Source organism: Netta rufina, assembly GCF_964035555.1.
Source record: "Netta rufina genome assembly, chromosome: 4".
Taxonomy (NCBI): Eukaryota; Metazoa; Chordata; class Aves; order Anseriformes; family Anatidae; genus Netta; species Netta rufina.
In genome coordinates, this window is record NC_140127.1 from 11,274,023 (window position 1) to 11,299,219 (window position 25,197).

The window sequence follows — 25,197 nt, forward strand, 5'->3', positions numbered from 1 at the left end:
CAGTGGTGCCCCAAAGTGCACATTTATGCTTTGAAAGGGATCTGGGGAAGCATCACTCCTTTATCACACAGGACAGAACTGAGTAGTCCATCTGACATTATCTGTCCTTCTGTCCCTCCCCAACTCCAGCCATCAGAAGTGGACACCTTTGGGATTACTGACAGCTCGGAAATGCTCGAAGTGCAGGTCTCAGGCTTCCTTTCACTCTTGCTGTTTGAAATAACAAGCCCCAAGCCTCTAGGCTGTAAGAGCCTACAGAATCACCATTCCAAGCTCTCACAATAAAGCAGGCGCTTCATTTGCCTCTCATCTTGTGTTTGACTTGTCACATCACTCTTTCTTGACTATTTGTTTCTCTACCATTAGGCTTGCACTGACATTCAATACTACCTTTGTTTGCACTCCTATCTTTCTTATTTTTTTCCCTGACAAACCTCCTACAGTCAGAGAATACAAGTACCTGACAAAGCGATCGGCTGCACTCAAGTTCACAACATCATGTCTAGTTATATTTTTTCACCCTGCCAATACAGCCTGAAGGGATGAAGCTGCTGCAATTGGACAGTTAAACAGCAACCTCTTTAGATACATCACAAAAGAACATTTCATGCACTTTAAATCATAATCATAAGCCAATTTAACTTAATCTGTTCCCTGGTGAGGCATGTGCTTGCTTAAATTCAGTTAGTTTTGCCTTTTTGGACCCTTATGGGAATACACTTTTAAGTTAACTGCATCATGAAGATTGCCTGTGCTGTTGTGTTGAATGATTCATGGGGGTGCTAGACATTCTTGTGAGCAGGTGAGCGATTATGATTTCCATAAACCAAAAAGAAAAAAAAAAAAGCAAAAAGCATATGAAAATATCAGAGAAACAGAGTTGAGTAGAATTGGGCTCTTATACTTCATTTATACATCTGTTCATTTATACATCTATGACTAATTTTTTTTTAGCAAGTGTCTGCAAGTTATATTTCCTCACTATTTTTTAAGCCCTTTGTGTACAGACTCACAGAAGAGAAACAAATTACAGTGGAAAAAAGGTGAAACATCTCCATATCACATGGGAAGGACTACGTAGAGAGAAAATAATAAATAACTGTACAAAGGAATATTAACCACTTTACATTTCCTATCAAATAACATGATGTAAGCTTGAAATATACATTTTTAGAGTTATCTTTCCATCCCTATAAACAAATAATTTGTAACGCTATACAGAGAACTGACCCATCACAGTACCAGTCAACTCTCTGTTTAATACCATATTGAATGGAAAGTTATCTTAAAATATAATAAATATTCCTTAGGTACCACTTTTCTATTTAAACTAAAATTACAATTTCCCACATGTGCTTGTAACCAGGGAGATCTGTTGGCACAGCCAGCTTGGCTCCCTGGTTTGGCCAGCAAAGGAGCTGCAGAATCTTTCTTTGGAGCAAGATCAGCCCTTTGAGTAAAGCACAAGAATAACTTACAGCTGGAACTTGAATGCAGGAAATACAGAATCTCTTCCCCACCCTGAGACCAAGACTGTGGGTAATACCAGAAATACAATGGAAACTCTCTCAATGAAAGAAATAGAATAATAATGCCTACAGGAGTTGTATGGGAGTGCTGTGAGGATTAGTGTTTGCAAGATCATCAGCACCTCAGAACAAATTAATATTTATGATGATCAGTCCCCTCAAATTTACATTTTGAAACATGCCCGGACAGTATGTGTGTAGCATATATATGCTTGTGGTACAAAAAAAAAAAATAATAAATATGACAGCTTCATAACATTTGCTATTTTTTTCCAATTAATTTCATTTACTCTAAGGACATTTTTCTGTCTAAGAGGTACATACTGCTTTATAAAATGCATTAAACAATAATAGTGTTGTTTTAATTTATGGACAGTGTTTGTTTGTTGTTTTTTTCTTGTCATGATAATGAATTATCATTTTGCTATCAATTTTGCATGCATGCTCACACATCACCAAGAATAATTATAGAAATCAAATGAAGGCTAGTGGAATGAACCATTTTGAAGTTGTGGAGGGTGAAAAAACATTCAGAAGAAGAAAATAAAGCAGAAGGCTTAAAGGATTAGTAACCTAAAGGCCTGTATGCATTATTAATTCAAAAAGTATGGCAATAAACATAAAATATACAAAGTTGTAATGTAGGAGTGTCCTGAAGAATATACCACAGCACAAAACAAAATAATGATGATACCAAGAAGACACAAGTACCATTCTGGTCACTTTTAATTATGACACATACCTACTATCACAGCTAAAAGTCTTTGCTGCTTATTATTAGGGATGTGCAAATTATATGACTTATGATCTGCTTGTTTCCTGCCTGTGCAGAACAGGAGAACACCTGAAATACTTGAAATTTCCATGGACAGAAAAAGCATTTCTCATCCAAATTTAACTCCGTATTGATTTGATAAATGGAACCCAAGTGTTCTAGTTCAACACTCTCCTTTCTTATCCACAAAACCCTTGCTGGTAGTGTGCTGCTCCATCAGCAGAGCACAGTATGGGCAGAGCAGCAAACGTACATCCAGAATTGTGTATAGTAAGAAACTGTCCTACTGAGCTTTCAGATACAGGAACATTTACTGTCTGTACAAAGAGACTGAAAAGTTGATCAAGCAAAGAAAACTGACCTAAAAAAAAAGCCAAATAATCACACACAAATGGTAACAAGCTAACATTACATGGAAGTAATCTCATTTTACAGATTGATTTCAATTTGCAGATTGAAATCAATATTGGGAGTAGGAAGAATTAGGCCCATTTTCTTCAGACTTTTTTTTTTTTTTTTTTTTTTTTACAGAGTTAGTCTTTCATTAGTGTCAAACTCAACACAGAGAAACCAGTATGAAAATTCTTTTATCCATGCACAAGTCATAATTTTCCCACCAAATCAAATACTACCATAACCTCATCCCACTTTCCAGTCGCAACACAAGCATGAAAACAACATTCAGTATCTTCAGTTTCTCCTCATTCTAGTAAAAAAAAAAAAAAAAAAAAAAAAAAAGGGGGGGGGAATTAGTTTTTTTTTGTTTTGTTTTGTTTTTTTGTCAGTCATAGATTCTTTTACACTGACATTGCAAATTAGCTCACTAATGTTCTAGTATCTTTCTAAATCAAATATTTAATGCCACCAGTTTTCTTCCTATTTCTCTCTCATATATTTATCGTACCTATATTTTTTTTAGAAGATATGAAATTATATTTGGTAGATTTTTGCTCAGTGAAGGTTTCCCAGGAATTTTAAATTTAATGTAGTCATAGCAGTCTATGAAAGAGTTGTGGCTTTCAGTATTTTAGTGAAAGATAAAGGAAAAAAAAAAAAAAAAGAAAAGAAAATTCAGCAACAGAATTTGCTTGTGAAAGCGTGAAAGCTCGTTATTTAATTGACTTTGAAACCAACTCTATTCTTCAAATCTAGTCTTCCCTATGTTCAGTTTTAGATACTTTTTTTTTTTTTTTCCCCCTGAACCTTACACCTTACTACTACATGAAAGAAGATCATAGAATCACAGAATATCATAGAATAACATCAACTGGCTTCCCTTGGTCAACTAGATGGGTGACTTTGTCATAAAAGGAATTTGTTAAGTTTGTTAAGCAGGATTTTCCCCTTGTGAGCCCATGTAAGCTATAACCACATTGTCCATCAGGTGTTTTTTCAATGACTCCCAGTATTGTCTTCTTACCAGGCACTGAAGTAAAACTGATTTATTTAGGTCAACTGGATATTTAGGCATCCTGTTAGAAGCACCAGAAACCAAGATTCAGTCTGTATGTGGGGGATTATGTGCTTCTCCTTTTCACATAAATCATAGAATCTTAGAATCATAGAATATCCTGAGTTGGAAGGGACCCTTAAGGGTCATCAAGTCCAACTCTGGACACCGCACAGGTCTACCCAAAAGTTCAGACCATGTGACTAAGTGCACAGTCCAATCTCTTCTTAAATTCAGACAGGCTCGGTGCAGTGACCACTTCCCTGGGGAGCCTGTTCCAGTGTGCAACCACCCTCTCTGTGAAGAACCCCCTCCTGATATCAAGCCTAAATTTCCCCTGCCTCAGCTTAACCCCGTTCCCGCGGGTCCTGTCACTGGTGTTAATGGAGAAAAGGTCTCCTGCCTCTTGACACCCCCTCACGAGGAAGTTGTAGACTGTGATGAGGTCCCCCCTCAGCCTCCTCTTCTCCAGGCTGAACAGGCCCAGTGACCTCAGCCGTTCTTCGTACGTCTTCCCCTCCAGGCCTTTCACCATCTTCGTAGCCCTCCTCTGGACACTTTCCAACAGTTTCATGTCCTTTTTATACTGTGGTGCCCAGAACTGCACACAGTACTCAAGGTGAGGCCGCACCAGCGCAGAGTAGAGCGGGACAATCACCTCCCTTGACCTACTAGCGATGCCGTGCTTGATGCACCCCAGGACACGATTGGCCCTCCTGGCTGCCAGGGCACACTGCTGGCTCATATTCAACTTGCTGTCTACCACGACCCCCAGATCCCACTCTTCTAGGCTGCTCTCCAGCGTCTCATCGCCCAGTCTGTACGTGCAGCCAGGGTTTCCCCGTCCCAGGTGCAGGACCCGGCACTTGCTCTTATTGAACTTCATGCGGTTGGTGATCGCCCAGCTCTCCAACCTATCCAGATCCCTCTGCAAGGCCTTTACGCCCTCATTCGAGTCCACAACTCCTCCAAGTTTGGTGTCATCAGCAAACTTGCTCAAAATACCTTCTATTCCCACATCCAGATCGTTTATAAAAATATTGAAAAGTACCGGCCCTAAAATGGAGCCTTGAGGGACCCCACTGGTGACCGCCCGCCAGCCTGACGCAGCCCCATTTACCATAACCCTTTGGGCCCTGCCTGTTAGCCAATTGCTCACCCATCGTATGATGTTTTTATTTAGCTGTATGGTGGACATTTTGTCCAGTAGGATCCTATGCGAAACCGTGTCAAAAGCCTTGCTGAAGTCCAAAAAAATCACATCAGCTGGTTTCCCTTGGTCCACCATACGGGTGATCTTATCATAAAAGGAAATCAGGTTAGTTAGGCAGGACCTACCCTTCACAAACCCATGCTGGCTGGGACCAATGACTGCTTTGTCCCCCAGGTGCACCTCAATAAGTTTGAGAACCATCTTCTCCATGATTTTACCAGGCACTAACGTGAGACTGACAGGCCTGTAATTGCTAGGGTCTTCTTTCTGACCCTTCTTGAAAATCGGCACATTTGCCAGCTTCCAGTCTACCGGGACCTCTCCAAATTCCCAGGATCGTTGAAAAATAATTGAGAGAGGTTCCGCGATGACGTCCGCCAGCTCTTTCAGCACCCGGGGATCCGGGGATGAATCCCATCCGGACCCATGGACTTGTAGCGATCCAGGTGGAGTAGCAAATCCCGCACACGTTCAGGGTCAGTTGGGAGTTTGTCATCCCCACCGTCCTGGTCCTCCAGCTCAGGGCACCCTGGGTCCCAAAGCCCATCATCGGCATTAAAGACAGAGGCAAAGAAGGCGTTAAGCATCTCTGCTTTGCCTATGTCATTGTCTGTGAGGAGACCTTCCCTATCAAGGAGCGGCCCTATGTATTCTTTAGTTCTCCTAAAATATGAAATTTGTCTCTGTTTTGGAAGGATCCTGCAATGTGGAGGAAAAAAATCAACCACATTTGCTCATTCCTTTCGTGCTTTCTGAAGACATCCAGAAATGAAACAATTCTAGCAAACAGTAATGTTGATTTCAAGCAAGAGAGATCGTCAGACACCACTGGAACAGAACCATTAGGGGATGAAAACAGTGTTCTAAAGTGAAATTTATCAAATTATGATGATCGGGCCTGTACAATACTACTACCTACAAGAGTAAAGAACTGTCCTGGAGGTACAGGAAGTTTCTGTTATTCCTGATTCTTAATCAGGAACCACAGGAATTATGCTGCTGACAGTGATGAACTTAATTACCTGCTGTCTAGGAACTGAACTGAACTACTCAGCATCAAGGAAAAAGGATTTCTCCCAGCTCCTTTAAATCCCCAGTTCTGTACTTAAGGATACCTATCAAGGCATTGTTCATGTATCTGGATCTGCAATGCCTTGCCCTTAATCCTATCAAAATTTAGGATTATTTGATGTCAACGTTCATTGTCCTCTGCTCGTACTGTGCTTTTCCCCAAGATCAAAAGTGTCAGGAATTAACTGCAAAACTGGATCTAGTTAAGTGAAATTATGATTTAATCACATGCAAAGCTGCCTTTTCTGAGAGCAAACAAACACTGAGTTTCACAGATGCAGATATGGAATAAGATAAATCCACTAACCATTTTACACCTAAGAGAACTTTTTTTTCCACTGTGCACTCATTAAACCAATCTTTTAGAACTCCTCTTTCTAATTCTAAAATCTGTTATAAGACTACACATAATAGTGCACAGGTGTTCACTTCAGAGCAGTGTAAATTTAAAATACTTCAAAAACATTATCCAAAACAAATTGTGTTCCTCATTCTCATTTATAGAATTAATCTTGGTTTGAAGTTGTCATTTCTAAGAGGTAAGACAAGTTTCTGTTCCTCTTTTCATTAACTCCCCTTGAATTTCTGACAGATGATCTACTGACTGTTCTGTTCATTTTTCATTTGGTCAGAATCAAATTACTAAGTCTGCATAAGGGCTTTTTAGTCCTCCCATTGCCAACTCCTTCAGCCATGAAGGCACTATTTTTGGTGATTTTTTTTTCAACTGCAATTTATAGGCTTCAAGTGTTTATAGAATCTAAAAATTAAAATATTTGTTAAAAGCGTAAGTTATCAGTAATGTACATGAAGTAGAAATGCCATTTTATTCTTTCACAAAGGGGAAAACTGATTTTTTGCTCAAAAGTTAGAAGGGCTTAGTGAAAAAGCTTTAAAGTAGATTTGAAGGGAGAAAGGGATAATACCAGGCTTGCTGATGATAAGCCATAGGATGGCATGCCAATATTCAACAGACAATATGCCAGCATGGTCCTTCAATCTGCTCCATGACATGAGGGATACAGTGGAGCACGTTTGAAATGTTTCTACACCAATGCACACAGCATGAGGAATAAGCAAGAGGAGGTAGAAGCTTCAGCTCAATAACAGAGCCATGACACGATAGGCTTAAGCAAAACTTGATGGGAAGTCCTGCGAGTGGTGTACTGTGATGGATGGTTCTAGGCCCTTCAGAAGGGACAGACAGGGCGGTGCTGTATGTAAGGGAGAGGTACGATAGTTTTGGGAATACGAAACAGCTGATAAAAACAGGTCCAGGAAATTCCTGAGGCATGTTAATGATAGCTTCTTGGTACAGGTACTATGGGAGCTGACTAGGAAAGGTGCCGTCCTAGATTTTTTGCTTGTAAACAGAGAAGGTCTTGTGGGTGCAGTGGTGATTAGTGGTCATCCTGGCCACAGTAGCCATGAAGTAATCGAGTTTAAAATCTTTGGTAATAGGTAGAAAACTGCCACCAAAACTTCAACTCTGGATTTGGGGATAGCACAATTCAGGCTGCTGAGGGAACTAGTTAGTGAAGTCCCTTGGGATTCTGCTTTTGAAGGTCTTAGGGTACATCAGTGCTGGTCACTTTTTAAATGCTTGCTCCTCCTAAGAGCACAGGAGAAGGCTATTCTGAAATGCCACAAGCTGAGCAGGCAGGGCAGAAGGCCAATTTGGCTGAGCTGGGATGACCTTCTACAAAGATAGGGAATGGTCTAGAGAGCAAGAAGTATGAGAAGGGTCTGAGGTTACTTGGTTTGTTCATCTTAGAGAAGAGACTGAGGGGAGACCTCATGGCAGCCTACAGTTTCCTCACGAGGGGGAGCAGAACAGGAGGTACTGAGCTCTGCTCTCTGGTGACAACAGCAGGACCTGAAGGAAAGTCATGAAGCTGCATCAGTGAAGATTCAGATTGGATATCAGGAAAAGATTCTCCACTGTGAGGGTGGTTTGGCACTGGAACAGGCTGCCCATGGAAGTCGTCAAGGTATCAGTTCTGCTGGAGTACAAGAAGCATTTGTGTAACACTGTCAGACACGTCGTCTAATTTTTGGGTAGTCCTGCATGAAGCCAGGAGTAGGACTTCCCTGTGATCCTTGTGGGACCCTTCCAATGCAGGATTGTTTATGATTCTGTATTTCCCACACTGTTAATGCAACACACCAACAGCCTAAAGGGTATAGCCTTTTGACATTTTAAAGAGAAATAAATGACAATTGCTCTCCACTGCCTCCATCCCCAATACTCTTCAGCAGTCCCACTGATGTCTTATAAATAAAGAAGCCCAAATAGTTTTCTTATCCTACATATGTCAGGAGATATAGTTTTCCTAGACTACTAGAATAATCTGTTTCACTCCAACATATTTAAGAACTCTTTAAGAGATTAACATCCTTTTACTTATCCTATGCTTTTAGGATTTAGGGACAAAAGGAAACTTGAGGTATGAAAAGGTCACTGACATTTATTTCATTTATAGATAATTATCAACTTATTGAACTGTACTGGAAAAAAGGAGAAGGGCATAGAATAAATGGAATGAAGATAATACAGTTTAAAATCAGGGTACATCTCACATTTCAGAAACAAAAAACTTACCCCAGTTATACTATAACCATGTTATATTTCCAATATTTAAATATCGATTTTTTTTTTTTTGTTAATACTAATACTGAACTAGTACGAACACGACCCAGCCATGCACAGGGTTGGTGGAGAAGCAAAGAGTATTTGGAAAAGTCACAACCAAAAATTGCAAATCACATGGTTCAGTGGTACCACATGATAAAGTTCTCCTATATAGTTTCCTCGGGAAAATTAAATAACCCAACATAGACACTAGACTCAAACGCAAGATTAGAGATTATGAAGAGATACAGAACAAACAAAGGAACAGACCCAAAAGTGAGAACAGCAACATAAACATACAAAAGAAAAGGGAGAGGGGAAGAAAAAAAAAAAAAAGCATTCATCACATTGCAGTATATATATATATATATATATATATATATATACACGTATATATATATATATATATATATATATATATATATACACGTATATATATATATATATATATATATATATATATATATATTGCCTGCTCTACCAGGGAGGCAGCTGAAGGAAAGCCAGAATATAGCTGGGTTTCTTAAGTAGCACAAGGTGTTTATATTTCAGCAATTTAAATTTGCCCTTAATTTCAGGTGATTAAAATTAACAATATATCCCACTCTCTGTAATGGCTGTCTAAATTGCCTACTGAAATATCTGTCTTTTTAAGTTCTATGAGAGCGTTTTTGACACCAGTCGTTTATTTTTAGTGTTGTACTTTTCAGACATCCAACTTGATAAGAATTTCAAAATGACAACCCTGTAATTCCCCCAGTAAAGAATTATGTTTGAAAACTTGCCAGTGGGTCATTATTGTTACTAATTTAGATTGTGGGAATGTTTATACCCATTTTAATAGAACAATCAAATAAGTTTTTACCGGATGTTTTTCATTAGGAAATTTATTTGACAAAGCAATAACTTTTCTCAGACACATGTTGGTTTCCATGCAAGTCTCTTACAGAGGTTTTAGGATTGGAAAATACAATCAGTAGCCAGGAAAAAAAAAAAAAGAAAAAAAAAAAAAAAAAAAGAAAGAAAAGAGGGAGAAACCACCAGCTACTGTTAAAATACTCATCTGAGATGTTCAAATGTTGTTTTCAAGTCCATGAGCTTGTTTAATTTATTTTAGGGAGAAAATGTCTGTTGAATCCAATATATATCAGAAACTGTAAATTTCAATAAATGTATTCTGCTATTTTCAATAGTCCTAAATTTTAGTTACAATGAAGGAAATATATGGAAACACTCCAGTTTTCTCTCATTGATCTCATTGATGACAATACAACTCCAAAAATTTTTTGCTCTCCCATGGAGAGTCAAGAAAATTTTTCTACATTGTCTTAGTGATAACATGTTTTCAGCAACCTGTAATATTACAGATATTATGACTTTCTGATCTTTTTTGATCTTTTTTACTCAGCAGGAATCTTACCCTGTAGGTATGTATCAGAATTCAATATACGATAGCATATCTACCCGAAGGAATAAATCTGAATTGACCTATTATTTACCCTTGTAGTACTAAACATATTCATTTTCATGGTTTACTGGAAATACTGTTAACTAAAAAAAAATAACGATGATCATTCTGCATGCCTATGGTTGAAATATCATTCTAGTGGTTGAATCATTATTTGCATTTCTGGTAGCTTTTGGAGATTTCAGTAAGAAATATCCTATTTCTATATGTGGCTGGCAGAGAAAATAATTGACGATGCATTAAGAGCATCAGTTGTGACATAGCCAATGTTTATCAATGCTTTGAAATCTTGCACTGACCCTCATTTTATGAAGAAAATTTTGATAAATTAAGGAAAAAGTACTAAAAAAAAACCTAACACGTTCACAAAATTTGGGAAAGAAAGGCAGTTATGATCAAGGCATAGATAGAAGGAAGAGGAAAGAGATCTGGCAATACAGGTGCAGTTCCTAGTTTCATTTACAATTCTTTCAGTCATTATATTGGTGACACTAGGAAATTATTTATGTTGCATGAATGTTGAATGATTAAATCACATAGAGTATTCCTGAAGTTGTACAGCAGTATCTTCAGATCATACAGTACCTTCCATAACCCCTCCTTTCTAAAACTGCAAACTCCTACACTGAGCAGGGCAGCAGACGTAAGAACTGGGCTAGAAGGAGTGAAGTTGTACCTTCATTGCCCTTCATTCAAGTTGCCTGGGATAGAAGGGGAGTGTGCCAGGGAAGGTGTGTTTTTTTTTTTTTTTTTTTTTTTTTTTCCTATATCTTTGTCTACTTTTAACATTGATTGGCAATAAATTAAATAAATATCTCCCAGGTCAAGTTTGTTTTGCCCAAGACAGTAATTGAAGAGATCTTCCTGACCTTATCTTGACCTACAAGTTTTTCACCTCATTTTCTCCATCTGTTCTGCTGAGGAAGGGAATTGAGACAGTGGCTGGGTGGACACCTGGCAACCAGCCAAGGTCAACCCATCACACTCAGAAATTTTAAGTTACAATTGGAACCTTTTGTCAAAGGCAAAAAGCCATTTGATAATCTGAGCTACACAAATAAGACATGAGGAGACTTATAGAGAGGGAGTACCAATACAGGAAATAAAAGCAAAGAGTAGGAGGAATTAATCTACTGAAGATGAGAGACTGGTTTAAAATAAACCAGAGATCAGGGCATACAGATTGGGGGAGGTGGGATTGAGTGAGTCACGCTTTTATAATTCTCTTTACTTTAGTAGAAATACTGAAAACAGTTTTGTAACAGAAGAAAAACAAAACAAATAAACAAACAAACAAAAAGCAAAAGCAAATACCTAGATGCTTCAAAGCTCCCATTGCTGCTCAAAGGAGACAGAAACTCAGAGAGGGGGGTAGAACAAGAGGGACACGAGCTAATAGTCTCCAGCCCATGACTAAGAGTTACTGAAACCTGTTTTGTATCCGCTCATGAGTCATAACGCCCATGTGATTATTTCTAAATGTGATTTGAAAATGAAAAGAAACGATACATTAAAATGGTATTTTCCAAAGTGCCAGCAAATACTAAAAATATTGGAAACTGTATTTAAGGCAGAGTGCTTAAAGGGGTCTGTGTCAACTAGCATAGCCTTATGAAGTATAAACCCAATTTGTTGTCAACTTTGCTGACTAACTTCAGATTAGGACAAGACCTTATTCTACAGCTAGACAAGTCACACGCTGAAAGATAAATTAATTTGCATAAGAGGTGAATCTTATGGTGACTGTCTGATTATTCCAAACATCTGCACTAAAAATATTAGTCTGATAACTGACAGGAAATAAATTGTACCTCCTGATAGAGTTGTATACACAAATATCACAAGGTGCAAGAGTCATGCCCATTATTTCAAAGATCTGGGTCACAGAGCCTCTAGAGCTGTGGGACGATTGGATGAATTATAGCATTGACCTAATTTAACATCGACCTGTACCTTACCAGACCTACAGCAATGGTAACTGCTAAGGATTGTTAGCTTTTACTACTCATGTTGGCACTTCCATTTCTTACTCAGGGAATTAGGTTCAAGAATATTAATTACAGAAATCACAATGCTTTAAGATGATAAATGCTGAAGAAAATTCTCAGCTTCCTAAAAGCAAAAAGTACGTTTTTGTTTTGTTTTGTTTTTTTCTTATGTTTAATGTCAATTAGTAAAGCATGGTTGAGATTAATTGTGGAATTCAAATACAATTAAACATTTCTATAATAATTATTATGGTTAGCATTTGCAGTGTGGTTGTGGCTAATAACCAGTGAGACTGTTGCTCTTAATAACAGATGTTTAATAAGGCATTATAAGATATCTTATGGACTAAAGGGCTGTCTTCTTAAAAGTTCATGCCACTATACTGCAGAATATTATTAAAATAATGAAATATTTTTAGAATATTTTTAAAATAATGAAATACAATTATAAAAAAGCATGATATAGTGACTAGGAGAAAGAAACAGGTTCTCAAAAGTGGATGACACATTGCTTTGTAAGCTAACCTTTCAGAAATACCTCCCCTCCTTCACTGGTTTTCAAAATGAAAGGCAGCATTATTTTTAATTACAGATTATGAACACAGATATAAGTAGTCATAATTAAAAGTCTCTCACATTTGAGCCAGCTACAGTATTGTTGCTATAGCATAGAAGGACACTTGAGTTAAGGTTGCATGACAAATATCATTCTGTTCTGCTGGATTTCAGATTCTTAACTTGGAAATTTTTCAACTGTGACATCACTTCTTTTTTTTTTTTTTTTTTTTTTTTTTCCCCAAGGTAAGGTTCTAATTCTTCAAGGAATATTATAGAGCAACAGAAGGATAAAACCCTGTTCAAAGAAAGATAATTCCCTACTACAATGTTTAAGTACAAAACCACCAACAACAAAAAATATGTTCTTTTGTGAGAGAATAAACTTTTCTCATAATATAGGGAAAGATTTGTGGGTTTTTGTTTTGTTTTTTAATAACTTTAACCACAGAAGACAGCAAAGGATTGAAAGCTGAAATTTCACATCAAAATAACCCTCACAGAAAAGAGGTAACTTTGAGTGTTTCATCAAAAAATGGTTTAGAAAAGCTTTCCAAAAACACACTGTATGCATGCATGTCTGAACAGAATTTTTCTCTAAGCTTTTAAAAGAGCACAGCTATGGAAGGCTGCTCCAAATGCAAGTGTGTCACTAACTAAACAGGGAGAAAGAAATCTGAAGCCACAAGAAGAATTGGCTGTACTTTTGGCAACTGTGCAAAGTTGCTCTTTCCTCAAGCAAAAACAGCTTCCATTAGTATATCACTATTTGCAACAGTTACGGAGTGAAGGCTGCTGAATGGCATTTAAAATACTTTTATGTTTTCATTTTCTCAGGGGGTTAGGTTTAAATAGTGATGGGGTTGGCTAGTTTTATTTCTTACTCATATTCTTTCTATTCCTTTTGATACATATCACTTACACTCCTCCATTGGTACTTAACACGAACATAACAATTATCCTTTACAACTAATGGTATACAACGGATACAGGTGGAGCATCTGCTACTGTACTGGAAAAGACTTCCCTCTAAGTATTTCAGAGTATGGTCTCACATGGTTTGGATCTTTCTGGCAGTATTGCATGTCATAGCATGCACAATGTAATGTGAAAACAGTACCTGAGTTCACTGTCACTAGAACTGAGTTGCAACATGCAAGCACTCCCATGGGCATCATGCTTCCCACTTTCCTTGGATTAAATTCAATATCTTAAAATGTTTTTGAAGAAGCTTAAGTCCTCCTTCATATTTATAGAGCACATATCCTGTTGGTTTAAAAATCATAAGCATCTGCTTTGGTAAAGTTGGATGTAATAAGGGTATGATGGCAGGATTTGCATTCTTTCTTTATACAGAAATGCAATCTTTCAAAGATAAATGGATAAAATCCAAGAAGGGACAGTTCTCCTTCTTGCTATAGAAGCAGGTACGATTGAGAATAGGGGCTTGGATTCTTTTCACAGTCTAATACAAAAGCTCATTAGCGTAGAGATCTTCAACTAGCCCAAAGATATGCAGAGTTTATACTGCCCTGCTTCATTACACCTGTGTTTTCAGAATCACAGAATGGATTTTTTGTTTGTTTGTTTGTTTTTAATCTTTTCATTTCATACAGCAAGAAGTTGGGAAGGGTTATTATCATGTTGCTAAGGGAAATGCATCACCCTATCATCAAAGGCCAATATTACAGACTGACGTTTTTTGGAAAAGCTTATGGCTTGTAAAACCAGTCATTCATATTACTACTGGAGCAATATCGCTCTTCTGGAGTGAGCCAGGAAGGAATAACAGAAACAGTTACATTTTAAATTACTTTTACTTCTATTTAAAGGCATTGGCTTTGAGATGTATTTGACTTTCTCTTAGTCTGGCCTGCAATTCACTTAAATTCCATAGGAAAATGTAAAATGTATCCCATTTTGAAAATTGATTTAAAATTAAAGAATAAATAAAGCTTTCTGACACTTTTTTTTCCCTTTCTTGTTTCTTGTAACATTTTCTAATGTAAAAAATGGAAGGGGACTTTTAATATGTAGAAATGCCTTATTTTTTATTAGAGCAACTATTCCACTTCAAAGAAGCCATTTACAACCCATTTTCAGCTATACAAGCATGATTTCCTCTAAAAGCAAATAAAGGCACTATGATGTATTTGTCAGAAATCTCCTGATGCGAACAGACCAATGCTGCCTTACTTCAGCTGAGAATTTAAACATGAGAGTTTACTATTTCAGTCTAGATTTTCTTACCTCTTACAGCTTTATATAAGTTGAACAGCCCCTTACTCTGTCTGTGAAGTATCTTACAGATTTCCCAGGCAGAGGGAGAAATGATAACTACAGGATCTGCCTTAGAACGCTCAGCACTTTTCAATGTATTTTTCATGTGATTTCTCAAGGGGAAAAAAAAAAAAAAAAAAAGTATGCACTCTAGTATCTTGGCAACAAGAGACTCAATTTCAGCCAAATCTGACTGAGAGACAAGGATCTTGAAAATATTGAACACTTGAAGAAGAGGGAAAAATCTGTGGATAGTTGGCCACGAAGACCCCATGTGTATACCTACTGATTAAACCACTGAGCAAGCTTAACCTTTCCAGTAACAGGATTCATCTGACTAGCTAGTTGGTTATGAATATTAACTCTTCCAAAAACACAGAAAAAAAAATGGGAAAAACGGGGGGAGGGAGGAACTTGAAAAGAGATATGGGAAACTGAGTGGGCATAGCAACTGGAAGTAGGACATTAAGGGGACAGTGCAGGTGAGACAGGTCATAAGAAATGAGAAGAACTTTTATTTTTTTTTATTTTTATGGGCCTGGGCAGGCTGGGAGGAAGCTGGTATTTCCTGCACTGGAGATGTGTGCTGGAGAGGCACACATCCAAGATTATGAAAATTGATTAATTCAACTTCCTCAGTCTTAATTCAGTGTCATCACAAAGACATTGTAGACAGCTCAAGCTACTACCTGCTCTTATCCAGTAGGGAGGAACTTACTGGAGATATGGGAAATTTTGAAAGGGATGCTTTTTTAAATGTAGCTTTGACCATTATATGCCACACATTTGAGACACTGGTGCTGAAAACCCAAGTCCCCTCTTCCTTGTCTCAGTCAAAAACTGGCAATGAAACCACTTGGCTTGCAGCAGCAGCACTGCTCTGAACACATGGGTAGCCTCAGAAGATCTTGTACAGAGTCAGGCTCTGTCTAAAGCCATTTCATGTCCCTGGGCTGCTGGATACCAAAGAAGTGAAATGGAAAAATGACACAGGGCACCTTTTCCTCACAGCTGAAACCTTACAAAGCTGTGGATATTACCCCCTCATTTATTATTAAAATTAACTAAAATTACAAGCCTGTGGCTTACACTGGATTTACACTGAAACTGTACATTGAGGTATCTTTAACATCTCTTGTATCTTTGCAGTAATTGTTTCTTTAAAACATGTAGTTCAAATGCAATACAAAAGAGAAATGTGTTAAAGAAAATGAGATACACACATATATAGAAATGCATATATCAGAATGAATCACTAGCAGATGAGACGTATAAAAATATAGTCTTCTTTTTCTTAAACAACAGTTAATAGCTGTAGCCTCTTTTGTTACTGGAAGAATAATCCTCTCAAAACCAAGAATATTTTCTTCTAGTTACTTATTAAAATTTGCATGGTATTGTGATACATAAGACCTGACATCTGCTTACATCAGAGTAATTTAAAAAAAGGGAAGCAGTAGTAATAGCACTTTATAGTGCATCAGATAGCATGGACAGCCAAAGTGCAAATACAGTATTTATTATAAAATGAATTAACTGTACCTTGAAGAGTAACGGCTCCTCAGGAAGAGGGCTAACAGGGAGTGAGGTGGTGCTACTAGCCGGACTCATGTCTGTACTCTGAAAGAAAAGCATACATGAGTTTGCATTTGCAGTAGAATGTTGGAGACACCTTCTTGTATTTGGGGGAAAAAAAGAGCTCAAAAACAGCACTGAAAATCCAACAGAACAAGATTGACAAATCTTGTCAATTCTCGTCTGTACTATATTTATCAATAATTAGTTAAAAAAATTAAGTATTTCACAAATGGGTAAGTACTGAATATTTCATTTTGAATTAACACTCCATTCAAAGACTGAGCCACATGCACAAATATGCAAACATAACGCATCTACAAAAGAAAATATGAGATCACAGAATCACAGAATTTCTAGGTTGGATGATATATGAGAACAAAAAATGCTTTCATACAAAACAAACAACAATATACAATATATTTTATTTATTTAATTCAATGGTCTGATACTAAAGGTAAAATTACCATGAAAATATATTGCAGGAAAGTATTTGAATCGATGTTTTTTGTTTTTTAAAAAAAAGATCCCTTTCACATGAGTAAATATATCTTATAACTGAGCACTAATATACGAAAAGGAACCGTGAACAGCAATGTTAATAACTAGTATAAGTCATTATACCTCAATTGATGTATCAGGACAAAACGACTAAAAGACTGATATAAAAACCCAGTCTTATTTGGGTGATATTTTAGTAACCTGTTGGCTAACATAGTCATCATTTTTTATAGATGAGACAGGTGTGAAAATAAGTGACTGTGGAAACTCTTTTGAATTTGGAATGGTAATAATGACAGAAGAACAAAATCTAATTTAAGAAAATGCACATATGATACAAGAGTGTTCTGGAGAACAGTAGAATATATAATACTTCTTGTGAAACAAATTCTTGATTGCTAAAATGAAAGGAAAAACTTTAATAAGAAACAAAAAAAAAAAAAAAAAAAAGGACAAAAAAGAAAAGATGCAATAGAGACTACAAAAAACATATTTCCACGGGCAGCCAGAAAAATATATATTTTTTCACACTGTGGCTTTGCAAGGCACGATGATTTAATGAATTCAGCTTATGCAATTAGTTAATCATGTATCTGGTTTCACATCACTATAAATCTATGATGGGACTCTTTTGATAAGCACAAATTCTGCAAGTGAAGAACACACCTGTGAAGTTATAACTGTGTAGGAATCAGAAAAATTGTATGCAGAGATACTGTATTTTATTCAACCAACTGGTAAAGGATGAAAAATTAACAAAATTTTGGATACCAAATCCCTATGTTAGATCTGAAATAGAAAGCACAAACTTCAAAGTTAATACCTATTGAGAAAATCATGTAGTTTAATTAGGTCTGTGTCAGTTATACTATGCCTAAAAGAAAAGACAACAGTTGTTGAATAAAAGGGATATAAGTAAAGAAGGAAAGATACTATCTCTTAAGAGAAATATCTCTTAAGAGAAATAAGAGACTATTTCTTAAGAGAAATAATCACATGGTGATTATTCATAAAAGAGAGAGAGACACACTTTAAAATCTGTGCAACACACAAGAGGTTTTTGGGGAATGAGGAAGATTATAACACATCAGAAAGCCAGTATATTTGCTGAATCCATTGCTTTGGTTTCAGTAAAGTTACAAATATTAACACTTAGACTCCTGCCCTTGATCATCAAGGAAAATGACTGACAATATTTACTAAACAGAAAGGAAGCATGGCTCTTTTAGATTAAATTCAAAGTGCAGTCAAAACTAGAGACCTCCTCCTTGAGAATGTTCTGTCTTAAAGACAGACAGTTCAGCTAAGGACAGCTTGTCTTTTAATTTACACAGAATTGGAAAAAAAAAAAAAAAAAAAAAAAGTAGCTGTTTTCCAAACTAAATCAAGCACACTAATTTCCAATTAGAAGTGAGCAGAAAGACAGTCCAATCTTTTAAACAAACATTGAAACAGTCTCAGTATGAAAATCTGCAAAACAGATTGGTCCCCATACTCTACACGAGCTGCAAATTCTTCACCGATAGCTGGAATCTAAGCAAGGTCAAAAAACACCAAGGATGCCAAGGTGGCTTTGACAAGAATTCTCAGGACACGTCCACATGGTGGCCTCAGGGGAACGTCAGTTCCTCCTGCTGACTGGACACAAGCCAGCCCAGGTCTGGACACCATGTTGATGTGGCACCATGCCTGCACTAACAGGGCTGCCACGAGGCAGGTTACATTAGTATGGGCATAGTGACTTATATAGCTCCTGAACTGCAGCTGCTTTGAGTTCGGCCAGTTTGGAGCACTGTCAGAAGAGCCTGTGTGTGACTGCAGCTGTCCACGTTTACGTACCCTCAGTGACCCCTACAGCAACTTCAGTTATTTTCCTCTCTAAGGAATGCAGAACAGCCTCTCTGTCAGTGCAAATTAATTAAATCCAGCGGCATTAACACAGTTTGTTATAGCAGAGAATCGAGTGAGACAGCATCAAAATTGTTGTTGTTTCTTGAGCTATTAAAATGAAACAAAGCAAAACAACACACTTCCAAAATAATCACTGCTTTGAGAGGTGTTGTCAGCTTGTCCTCCTGAAGGGAAACATTAACCATTTCAAAACATGTAACACCTCCCACTTAAATTTGCTGACCATGGGGTATTTCTCTTAATCACACTTTGCAGTCTAAAGCTTCTCATAACCAAAAAAAACTACAACTGTGAGGAATTCATCCAATGAAGACCTTTAATATGACATTTCCTAAGCCCATTCTGTTCTCATAAAAGCAGGCTGTCTGTCTTAATTTTGATATATTTCATGTATAAATCAAGAAGAAAATGCTACACCATTTGGATATAGTAATGTCTTCTAAGTCAGAGTAGATATTAAACATCATTTGTATCATAATTACATGTATTAGGCAAAATCAGGGAAATTAGGACATTTTCTAATTTTGCAGTACCTTGCTCTGCAACCATAACATTCTTTATATACACTTTCAATGCACTGCATAACCACACAGATTTTGCAGACTTATCCTTTTCCCTTTACTGCTGGAAACTCCTGATTATCCTGGATGGCACGGAATTTTGCAAACCTTTAAATACCTAAACTCCATTTTTTAACAGATAGATATCTGAATATCAAGCAATTCAACTATTTCTCAAAAGAACAGCTAAGAAAAGTGTCTTGCCTGTGTCAAAAACAGTCTCATGATCTTTCAGTGTTTTTACACAATTTTTAATTTGGAGCAGGGTGTTAAAATCCAGCAAATGGATAACAATTTTGCTAACTGTTCCACATTTTCAGTGATCAATGCCATGCTTTCTTCCTATTACTTGAGCTGTAAATATATATCATCCTCATTGTGCAAGTGAACAGGCAGCCCAGAGTCACCGCTAGGCTGTGTTAATCATTTATGTCCAGAGATAAATATTCAAAAAAGTGATTAACTCTCAGGAAATTTCTTGAGAATGAAGCAAACAAAGGAAGAAAAGAAGTCTATGAGAACAAACATTTCCCACGTGTGTGTCTTGTTTGGTGACTGAGGGTTGGGATCCTCTTGAGGACAGAATCACACCAGTTTAGCTAGATGAAAGAAGCTCTATGGATCTGCTTTGAAGTAGTTGCAAGCTTGGCATTGTTTTGGTTTCTTCTACTTGTGTTTACCTGTCTCAAAGTACAGCGTTTCATAATAATGTATACTGGTTCTCTAAGAGAATGCAGACAATATTTTTCAAGCAATACAGTAGATCAAGAATATACAAATGCACATTATTAAGACCACGCTCTTTTAAAATCAATAGTCATCCTTAAGTCTTCAGTAATTGTTCTTTAAATGAAAATAGATTCACCTCACCACATAAACTGGGACTTTTCTCACTATAGAACCTTGTATTTAATCTGATCTTCTCTAGCAAGAGGCCTGTGTATCAACCTTAGTTAATTGTACCATAAAATATGGATCGTGCGCTATATATCACTCACAGACAGAAGCCAATTTAATTTGCTACAAGTGTTTTTCTACAAGGGTAAACACCACAAGGATAGTTGGCAGGCATTGACTTCTCTGGAGATCACTATCGTAATTTATTGATCCAAGAAGTTAATACTGACAGAGAAAACCTTCAGTGGATATTACAGCTAGAGACTAAATAAATCTTTATAATAACATATAAAAAGAATAGACAATGTGTGTACTTTATAGTTTTTGCTAAGGCTTAGTGCATGAGTGTTGATCTTACTTTTGGGATGATAGTTTTAGTTGTAATATGAATTATGCCACAAAGTATAATTTTATAATCTAGAAGTTGAGTACAAGTAGGAAATTAAATAAGTGCAGCAAGCAAGCTCAGCAGTGACATTTTGATATACTGAAGATAATCAAAGGGCTGTAAATAGATTTATTACTGGATCTACACAATATATCAGTATGAAATATTATGCTTAAATATTATTATCCTGTTATACCAAGGAGAGTGAAAAAAGAAAGGGAAGTGATTTTCTCAAAGGTAGAAACGAAAGTCAAGAATTCACAAGTCCAAGTACTCTGGTTTTTCACTCAGAGTGCGCAGGGTTTCCCTATGTGCTTTTGGACTGGTGTGACTTCTGTAGTTTCTATATTATTTAACACCATGAAGAGGTGGGTTTTGTTTATTTGTTTGATACACACACTTCCTGCAAGTAAAATTGCTTCAAACCATCAAAGCCAGCAAAATTAAAATTGGTTTTGGTAAGAAAAAATATCAGACACATTAAATGACCTTTCAACTTTTACCTCCCACCATCTTAGATTAATTTTCCCTCACATTTCTTATCTCACTCACTGACAAAGAATGGAAATGCCTACTTAAAATGCATTAGATCTACTTTCTAACACATTTGAATAAAATCCAGGTGGTTATTTATAATTGTATTTCACATGTTTTTTGTTTAGTTAATTGTTCTTACTGATTACTAATACTTGCAGTTATCAACTGAGACATTTGATTATTGTTTTCATGTTTGTTATTGTTTTAATTTATCTGGCACATTCTCTACTGTTTGCTACCCCCATAGCTTTGAAGGCTGCAAGTGTCTTGTGTCTCTGTCCCATGTTCTCTTAGCTCCCATCCCTGGGGAGAATCATAAACTACAGCTAATACCATTTTTTTGCGACTTCTTTTTATCCTAGTAAGTGAGGTGTGGATAGACAAACAAGTTTTTATTGGTTGAATTATGTAGTGATTTTCTACCTGCACTTTGGATACAGGCAGACAGATTAGGCTCAATTCCTCTTACAACCTAAGCAAAGGTAATCAGCTAAAATGTGAAGTGCTAGTGGGAAATTTCCCCTCATTTAAGATAAGATGCTGAATTATCACCTAACAACATTTGTATGTCTAGTACTGTTTATTTTAGAAATAAAGACGTTAAATATGATATTGTGCACATTAATTTTCTTAAACAAGGAGGGAGTAGGATGAAAGATATTTTGTTGACTGCTATTTATTGCTATGTTAAAAATATAGCTAGAAAGACCTAATATGCTTTGAGCCTATTAATTAGGCTAAATTAATTATACCAGCCAGTAACATAAACAGTAGATAACCAGCCCATAGTTGCAGGGCTACAGGCTACAGTGGTTAAAATAGCTTAGAATCAGATTAAACTTTCACATTATTTAATTTATATTTAATTTACTCAAAATATTTACATTTACTTCGGTATATCCACATTCCTTACATTAAATGCAGAAGTATAAAAACACTGAAGTACTGAGAGCAAGTTTCTATTATTATGTTTTCCAGTTGCTAGAAGAGGAAATGAAAATACCTAACATCTAAAACATCTGGCAGCTGGCACAAGGAAAACACCTTCTTACACATGCACTTAAATTTGTAAACAAAGTAGGAAGCTGAACTAAGTGTCTAAATAGAAGGTCAAGAATTGAAGGCTGCTGGCTTACAATTGAGTACCTGCAGGGGAAAAAAGCTCTCTTTTTATAAACACATTTCATTTTTCCTAATTAAAAAATAATAATAATAATAATAATAATACATACCACTACATAACTAATAGAGTTACATATTAACAAATATCCCCTCCTTAGTTCTCTTTACTTCCACCTTGATTTTTCATTGCTCATCCTTCCCAATTGTTTTTATTTCCTCCAAAATACCCCTAATAAACAGGAATATGAGTTTCATTGGCCAGGTAACTTCTTGGAACCTAGAGGTTAGGTGAACTGTCCAATTTTATGTTCATTAATTCACAGGGGAAAAACATATTCCCTAAATAGTGAATATTTCCTCAACATCAACCTAAACATCAAATTTATTCCTAGTTCATATCGAAAAACCCTGTTCAGTTCCATCCGCAGGTAGAATGCCATTTTGAAAGTAATTTGGACAATGATTTGACGGTTAACATGTCTTTATATTGAGAGCTGCAGGATCATTAATGATTGTCACTGCATGAGCTGGGAATGTTACTATGACATATTATATTAAATGCAACTCAAGTCATATTTTTATCCTAATGAATAAGGTGAATAGAGGGTTGCTTCCACAGACATAAATGTTTCGTTGACAACACAGTGGAGAACTGATTTCTTTTAGCAAAACTCTACTCCCCCTCCAGTTTCTATTGTTTCTTTCTTACTTCATTGATGATACTATCCAGCCTTGACATTTTGTTATTGTATATTCTTCTCTAATAATATCATATAACATCAGCTTTTTCTGCTCTTTCAGCAGTCGATTGAAAGAGCCAAGTACTCTCCAGGGATTTTAATCTGCAGGCTGCCTATTTCAATTTCTTTCTTTCTTTGCAGAAGACCCTTCAGGTACATATACAAGCTTTTTGGCTCTAACTGCATTCAGTTTTGCAGCAAATATGAAGGTTGTTTCACATAATGGCGTCAGTGATGTTTTATTTTCCCTTGAGTCCTAGAAACATTTTCTTTCTCCAAAACCTGCATCACAGCCCTAAGTGTAACTAGTAGTCCATACTAAAGCCATTGCCTGGATCTTGAAGAAACAAGTCTGCATCCAGTCGTGGAAGACCATACCAGCACAGTATGTCTGCCTGGGGCGTAGAGAATAGTCAGACTTGTTAGTGTCACTGGCACCAGCCTTGGGCAAAGGGGAATGGAGCAGCTTGTTCATGTTATCTCTTACAAAAACTTTGTGGAGGGAAGTCTGCAAGCTTGGTGTCAGAGGTTGCTGGAGGAGGGAGTTGTGTTGGTGGCAGAATAGAGTCTTGAAGGCCACGGTGCCCAACTGAAACCTTTTGCTTCATTATGTGTAAAAACAGATATTAAAGTTCACACCCTTGAACATGATAATGAGCTTACAGAAGTACATGCAAAACATATGACTACAATACTTAATTCTTCACCCAAATCATGCTAAATGTCACCCCAGAAAGGGAACAGATAAGGCTGGGATATAAAAAAGGAAAAGAAGGAAAAAAGAGAAGAAGCTGAAGCTAGAGTGAGGAAAAAAGAGGTAGGACGAGGAAGGAACGAAGAAATTGGAAACCTAGAAGAAGTTTCTCTTTCTCCTCCACCCAGACAGGGAAGCTTTCTTAGTATAAGCTCTGTGCCTTCACCCTTCAGTAAGGAATACCGAGGATAGCATTTTGCTAGCAATAATATCATATATTTACGCTATTGTAGTAATGTATTTATCAACAATTCCAAATCTGTTATATCTATTGCCTTATTAAATACATTCAACTTTGTGAAACTGTCTCAGTGAAAGTCCTAGCAGGCCTCTCAAATCGGCAAGGTTGGACTGCAATTGCTTTCAACTTTGTGAAGCTATTTCAGTGAAAGCTGTTAGAAGGGCTCTGAAACAGGCAAATGTTGAACTATAAATACTTTCAACTTTGTAAGACTGACTCAGTGAAAGCCCTTAGCAGGACTCTGAGACAGGCAAGACTGTGATAAATTTAACGTGACATGGGGCTCTCTCAAGTTCCTACTACTTCGCTGCATACAGGCCTGTCATTTCTCTGCACTAAGTAAAAAATGCTTAGAAAAGAAGTAATCAAACTGAGAAGTATCAAATTTGATAACAATCACCTCTTCCTTTTCTTTCCATTACATATTCATGCATATTTTGCATCATTACCATGTCATAACCTTTTGGGACAAAGATAGAAGGTGGAGCCAATAAGGAGCAGATCACAGCATTATAGAATCAGAGAAAAGTTTAGATTGGAAGGGAACTTAAAGATCATCAGTGACCGAGAAGGAGCAGCGAAGACAAAGTGCTATAGACTGACCTCAACCCCCGTATTCCTCTATTTCCCCGTGCTGCTCGGGAGAATGACATAGAAGAAGGTCAAGTAGGGGAAGGTGTTTTTAGCTTTTGTTTTGTTTTTGTCTTTTTCAGTTTCTCATTGCTCTAGTTTGTTAGCAATAGATAATAACTTACATTAATCTCCCCATACTGTGTTTGTTTTGATGTGACAATAGCTGTCAAGTGATGTCCCTGTCCTTATCTCAATCGTTGTGCTCTTTACATCATATTTTCTTCCTCTTTGCCTTTGAGGAGTCGTCGTGAGAGAGTGGTTATGGTGGAGCTCAAATGGCCAAGTGAGTAAAACCACCACACATTTAAAAAACATATAATTTTTTAATCTGAACTTAAATAAAGCCAGCTTGATTTTCATTAATAATTTGATGCTCA

The 25,197-nt window shown here is 36.8% G+C and overlaps 1 protein-coding gene across 1 annotated transcript in view; it reads right to left on the reverse strand.

The window, feature by feature from the left end:
- The window catches only part of CCSER1 (coiled-coil serine rich protein 1), a gene marked incomplete at both ends in the record, with an annotated part of 580,304 nt that overhangs the window by 304,170 nt on the left and 250,937 nt on the right, over positions 1 to 25,197 (reverse strand). The window contains one exon of the mRNA XM_084286653.1: positions 16,504 to 16,581. Coding sequence (XP_084142779.1) covers positions 16,504 to 16,581 — 78 coding nt within the window. The remainder of the gene's footprint in view (positions 1 to 16,503; positions 16,582 to 25,197) is intronic.